The sequence below is a fragment of the Pan troglodytes genome, chromosome 3 (genome assembly GCF_028858775.2).
Source record: "Pan troglodytes isolate AG18354 chromosome 3, NHGRI_mPanTro3-v2.0_pri, whole genome shotgun sequence".
Taxonomy (NCBI): Eukaryota; Metazoa; Chordata; class Mammalia; order Primates; family Hominidae; genus Pan; species Pan troglodytes.
In genome coordinates this window covers 124,573,604-124,579,480 of record NC_072401.2, presented here as the reverse complement: position 1 = coordinate 124,579,480, position 5,877 = coordinate 124,573,604, and the positions used below count along the sequence as shown (strand labels likewise).

General features: G+C 46.5%; 1 protein-coding gene across 2 annotated transcripts; it reads right to left on the bottom strand.

Moving 5' to 3' along the window:
- Positions 1-278: 278 nt before the first annotated feature.
- Positions 279-5,649, bottom strand: SPRY1 (sprouty RTK signaling antagonist 1). 2 transcript variants are annotated; one of them, XM_517428.8, is made up of 2 exons: positions 5,519-5,649; positions 279-2,494 (listed from the first exon to the last, which is right to left on the bottom strand). In XM_517428.8, the coding sequence occupies exon 2, from the start codon at positions 2,437-2,439 to the stop codon at positions 1,480-1,482; it is 960 nt and encodes a 319-aa protein (XP_517428.3). In that variant the 5' UTR covers positions 2,440-2,494; positions 5,519-5,649; the 3' UTR covers positions 279-1,479. The 2 variants fall into 2 exon arrangements, with proteins under 2 accessions (XP_517428.3, XP_001155923.1); XM_001155923.7 differs by lacking the exon at positions 5,519-5,649 and adding an exon at positions 4,238-5,315.
- Between the last annotated feature and the right edge of the window lie 228 nt (positions 5,650-5,877).

Here is a 5,877-nt window from a genome sequence, read left to right as displayed (position 1 = left end):
TGTTAAAAGATAATTTGGATTACAAAATTTTGATTAATGCACTTTCCAGGAAATACTAGGTTGGTGCAAAAGTAACTGTGTTTTTGCCATTAAAAATGGCCCAAAACTGCAATTACTTTTGCACCAACCTAATTATCCAGTTCATAATTTGGGCTCACCTATGTCTAGATTCAACATCTATAGGGAAAGAAGTAAAATGGGTGTGTAAGAAGAAAAAGTCAAAGCAAATAAGCAAAAATCATCATAATAGTACAGGCTAATAAATGAAGAAATCAAGAGACAGTTTCATTAATTAATATATTTTCTGCATTATAGTTAACATATGTACTTTCTTCGTGTCACCTTATTTTCCGTTAAGTATTGATATTTTGTTATATTCAAACATGAGTACATTTCAACAGTCTTTTGCAATAAATACCATAAAATAATAGAGATTCGCATAATAAATATTCTTTACAATAAAAAAGTTTAACAGACTTTTGTCTTAAAAATAGTCAGAATTCAACTTTGTGATTTATACATAAAATATACAAAAAGCACCACAATTTGTGGTTAAGGCAAGGAAAACACAGAAGAGATTAGAATTACTCAGCTGTTAACTATCCAAGGGGCCAAAAGGACCATTAAGGAGCCAAGATCACTTTAGGCAGCATAGTTCTGTGACACATATAGATTGATCAGCTATAAATATCAACTTGAGTTATCCAAGTGCCCTCAATGACAACAAAAATTTGGTGAGAAGCATGGGGTGAAGAAGGAAGGTGGCTGAGTCCTTCACAAATACGAAGGCTAGAGTGAAGCTGGGCAAGGTCCAACCAATATTATCTCCAATGTGAAGATTTACATTGTAAGGGGAATCTAAAATTACACAGAAAGAAAAAATACACTTGGCATCTCCAGAGTAAGACAACAACAAAACTGAGGGGGAAAGAACCTTGAAGGAGAAAGGAGAGGGCAGTGGTTAAAGGAAAATTTTTACGTTATAGCAAAAAATATATCCCCCATGCTACTTAAGGGGCCTATGCTAGGAAGATAGCCCTAACTGGAGACAGATTTAATACATAGCTTATTTAAGCAATTAAACAGTTGCTTTTTAAAAAACCAATTTCCCCGCTCCCACGGTACCCAATCAAAACAACTCTAAATCACTGTAGTCTGGGTGTGGGTGTATGTTCATGTACACAACTTTAGAAAGTTGCTTGCAGAATAAAAAGGCTACACAAAAGCCCACTGGCTCTCAATACCCTCTCAAGTGGATGGCAGAGGCTCTTGTTGAAAGTGGGAGCCAGGTGCAGCTTCCCAGTCCACTCTTGCTGAAGATCATCCATGAGGAAAGAGAAAAATCCATGAGTTAGACCTTGGCAACAGGGGAAGAGAAGGTGGGAAACAGGGAAAAATTCTAAAGAAAAGAAAACAAAAACAAAAAACAGCCACAACTTGAAAGCTAGAAGTTCAGGAGGTACAACCCACCTCCAAAAATCATGATGGTTTACCCTGACCCCGGGAGGGGCAGCTCTCCAGCTTACAATAGACAGTGTTGGAGTTCTTACATCTGCACCCTGGGCGATGGATCCAGTCATAACACCTCCTGCACAGCTTCAGGCATCCTTTAGCAGGAGGATAACAGAGTAAGCAAGGTAAAAATAAAGACATGGCTCCCATACACAGGTATCTAGAGCAGCAGTGTGATTGTGAACAGGAGCAAGGATTATCTGAATAGGAATCCCCTTCGTCGTCATTGGAGCAGTGGTAGAAGATGCCCTTGACTAAGCACATGCAGGTTCCATATTCCACCATGCTCTCAGCAGAGCAAAGGCACTGCCGGTTACAGGCCAAACAAGATGGTAGAGTCCTGGGAGCAGTGCATTCTCCACACTTGCACTTCCCACACTGTTCACAAATGAACTTGTGCTGTGTCAGGTCCTCTTTCAAGGAACCCTTCAAGTCATCCACAATCAGTTGCTTGGGCTGGGTCCGGATTGCCCTTTCAGACCTACGACCAGGGACTGGTCTGGTTGGTGGTGACCTTCCTAACAGTCCCTGTTCAGAAGAGGCACTGCTGTTGCTCCCAGAGCTGGCTGCACTTCCAGTGCTGGTTGATCTGCTCAAAATGGGGCCCCTGGCATTACTTGGGAGTACTGCATGTCCCAGGTGGCTTGTGTGTCTGTGCTCGTAGTTATTATTCACATTAATTGGTATGATTTCATGAGTCCTTTCATGCTTTTCTTGTCTTGGTGCTGTCCGAGGAGCAGGTCTTTTCACCACCGAAGGCCCTTCTGTGTATTCATTGCTGCCTCTTATGGCCTTGATCTGGTCTAAGGACAAAATAGCAGTAGGCTGAATCTCTCTCTCATAGTCTAATCTCTGACGGCTATCCAAAGAAGGCTGCTGGATCACAACTAACGAACTGCCACTGCCATGTTGATTTTGGGGATCCATGTGTAGTGATCTCGAGTTCTGGCAATCAGTGGAAACCTGGCATGCATCTGAAATCCTAAAACGAAATCAAAGATGAAAAAAACACAGAAAATAAATGACAGGAAGCATTTTTGAGGGGGGGGGGGAATCCTGTCAAATCACAAATTGCCTAAACCGCCTAGTAATGACCTCCTTCATCAGTGGATTACAATGATGCTGGGGTCCTGGCCAGAGTCCAATTCTAGGAGAGGCTGGGGACCACATCATAGAGGAAGACTATAAACGAGAGACCCCATGCCATAAACATTACAAGTTTTTCCAACTTTTAAGAAGCAGAATCAAGAGGAAGTAATGCCTTCCTGTTTGTGAATCTAATAATTAAAATGGAGCATGCCTTCGCAGGGAATACTGAGTATAAGCAGGAGAATAACTCTCATCTAAAGAAAGCTCAGTTATCAGTTCATAGGTGGCTTCTATAAAGGAAAATGTCTACCTTTTAAGAAATTGAGAATGGCTTTGGTGCTACAGCCTTTTTGTTGTGTGCTGTTATATGCATTAGATTAATGATGAAAAAAATTAAGGAATTAAAAAATTGAGACTCTAAAATGAAATCGCAAAATAATAGGTAATTTTCTATATAAATCAGAATTTTAAAACTACCTTATTATTCATCTATGAGATGCAAAAATAAATGTATCAGGTACACAACGATTCTTGGTGTTTTGGAGCTACAAACACACACACACAAGACTCAATGTATAGTCCAGTGAATGATACAACGGTACTCATATTTGAAATCCTGAGAGGATTTTTTTTTAAGCTGAAGGGCTCACTCACAAAACAAAGTAAGTTTTATGCACAAATAAGTGTGAGGCCTTTAACGCAGTGTAGGGAAATCCTGGCAGTTTTAATTATCTGTATTTCCTCTGATTTAAAAATCTGTATTTACATGACAGACCTTGATTTTCAAACGCACTGCCAACTCTGATTCAATGTGCTTCTTGTAACAAAATCAGCACACTAATATCCAGATAAAAATAAGCAGTTGTGTTTCCATACTAATAGTAAGTTATTTCTAATTTATAATGTGTTCTTCACAAACTACCAAAGATGAAAGTTTCTGCTTTCAGTGGTGAACTAGAGTATTTTTCACACAAATTCCTTCTAAAGTCTACAGAGTCGACCCAATTCAAGAATGAAAAGAAAAAGAAATGTCCATTCTCCACTACCAACCTGAGGCAAAAAACATGGTTTAAGGAATAACGCAGAAAGAAGTCCATTTCCTATATTTCCTAAACTAATGTCTCTAAACTATGTCTTACATGTTAACTTCTTGGAGCTCCCCCTCGTTTTCACAACTCAGCTCTCTCAAGTTTCTACTTTATTCCACCTTCTTTGCGCATGAGGAGTAACACATTCATAACCTGCGGGGATTTAGTCTTGGAGTCCTCAACATCTAATCCTGACTCCTGCACGATTATTCCTCTTCTTCAAGAACTTCTTAACTCAGTGCTTTCAAAGCAAAAGGCAGCTAAAAGTACTAAGCCAGATTCACAAAACCGTAGAGGATTTGAATAGTGTAACCCATAACACCAGGCACAACTTTAATTTGCATTTCCAATGATAGTTGTAACAAACTTCATACTGGCTGGGAAATGAAGTTGCCAGACAAAAAAATTAAAAGCAAAGAAAATTCGCCACCTCCGATCCGAAGAAAAGCCCATTTTCAAGCAGTGACAGTCTTGGACAAGCCCCAAACACGCTCACACGCGCTCGGCACACTGCCTTCCCCAAGAAAACGCGAATGGAAGTAGAATACCTTTTCGGACAATCCCATCACCATACTAAGGATCACCGTGGATTTCCAACACACTTTTTGCGTGGCCCACCAAGGTTTCTGACAAATCATGAAGAGTCTTCAGCGTCCACGCGGGAGCCCAAAGCAAGCCCACGGTCTGGCTGACCCTAAGCAAGGATTTGTCTATGCTTTAAAGGAAAAGCTGGGTTCACCGAGGGCCGAGGAGAAAGCAGCCAGCGCAGGGGCGGCCACATTGCAAGTTACCACGGTGGAGCTGCGCCCTCTGCAATCCGCACTGAATAAATAGTTGACGGAAGAAGGAAAAGGAAAAAGTTATGAATGAAAACAAGTTCTTTCTCCCTCTCTCTGGTAGGAGGAGGGGAGGAGGCTGAGGTTACCATGAGCTCAGGAGGGCGGACTTCCCCACTTTTTTTTTTTGAGCCGGAGTCTCACTTTGTCTCCCAGGCTGGAGTGCAGTGGCGCGACCTTGGCTCACTGCAACCTCCGCCTCCCGGGTTCAAGCGGGTCTCCCGCCTCAGTCTCTCGAGTAGCTGTGACTACAGTCGCGCGTCACCACGGCCGGCTAATTTTTGCATTTTTAGTGAAGACGGGGTTTCATCAGTTGGTCGGGCTGGTCTCGAACTCCTGACCTCAGTTGATCAGCGCGCCTCGGCCTCCCCAAGTGCTGGGATTACAGGCGTGAGCCACCGCGCCCGGCCGACTTCCCCACTTTTAAAGTGGCAGTGCCCTCTCCCTTCCCCTGTCTTTGCACTGAGCTCCAAACCAGAAGAAAGTTGCGGCTGGCTTTGGGGCTGCCTAATTCTATCGAGGGGATAATCGGCGAATTCCGGAGATGTGCCTACACACACACACACGCACACACACAGCCTTTGTCGTCCCCCTGCTTGACGCACACTCCTCCAAAGAGGGCCCCCGGGGACATCCCCAGAGCCGCCTGAAATCCCCCTTGGGCGTGAAGGGCTCTCCGAGAGAACAACCTGGGCCACCGCGCCGCCGCTCCGGGTAATCGGGGATGGAGGAGACCCTGTCCTGTTACGTTCCGCAGCCGCGGACCGTCGCCCACCCCGCCACCCAACCTTGAGCCCCCAGAAGCCGCCGCCCCCAGGGGGCAGGGAGCGGCGGGAGGGGCCGCGCCGAGCGAGGTCGTCCCTCCCCTCCCCTCCTCTCCCGGAGTCCTGGCTCGGGCAGCAGCGCCGCCGAGTCCGCACCTGCCGCGCCGAGCGAGCCCCGCCCGCGCGCCTACAGCCCAGCGGGCCGAGGGCGGCCGCCGCACACACTCACCTAAGCCGAAGCGATGGCCGGGGGCCAAGCCGTGCGACCCGGCCCAGGTCCTGGTGCGGGCGGCGGCGTGCACGTGCCGCATCAACCGCGGCGGGGAGGGCGAGGCGGCATCGCCGGAGCTGGAGCGCCTCGGCCCGCGGCCTCCCCCGCCCCCGCCGCCACCGGCCAGGAGCGCTCCCCGCGGCCCCCTTCCGGCTGCGGAGGGCAGTTCTCCCGCGGCTCCGCGCGGCCGGGCCCGGACCTCTCACGGCTGGTGCTCGCCGGGCGGCTCAGTAACATCCACCTCGGGAGGTCTTCTCCTGCAGCCCCTTTCCAAGAACCAGTTTTTACAAATCCTTTCAGGAAGGCTCCCCAAGTCT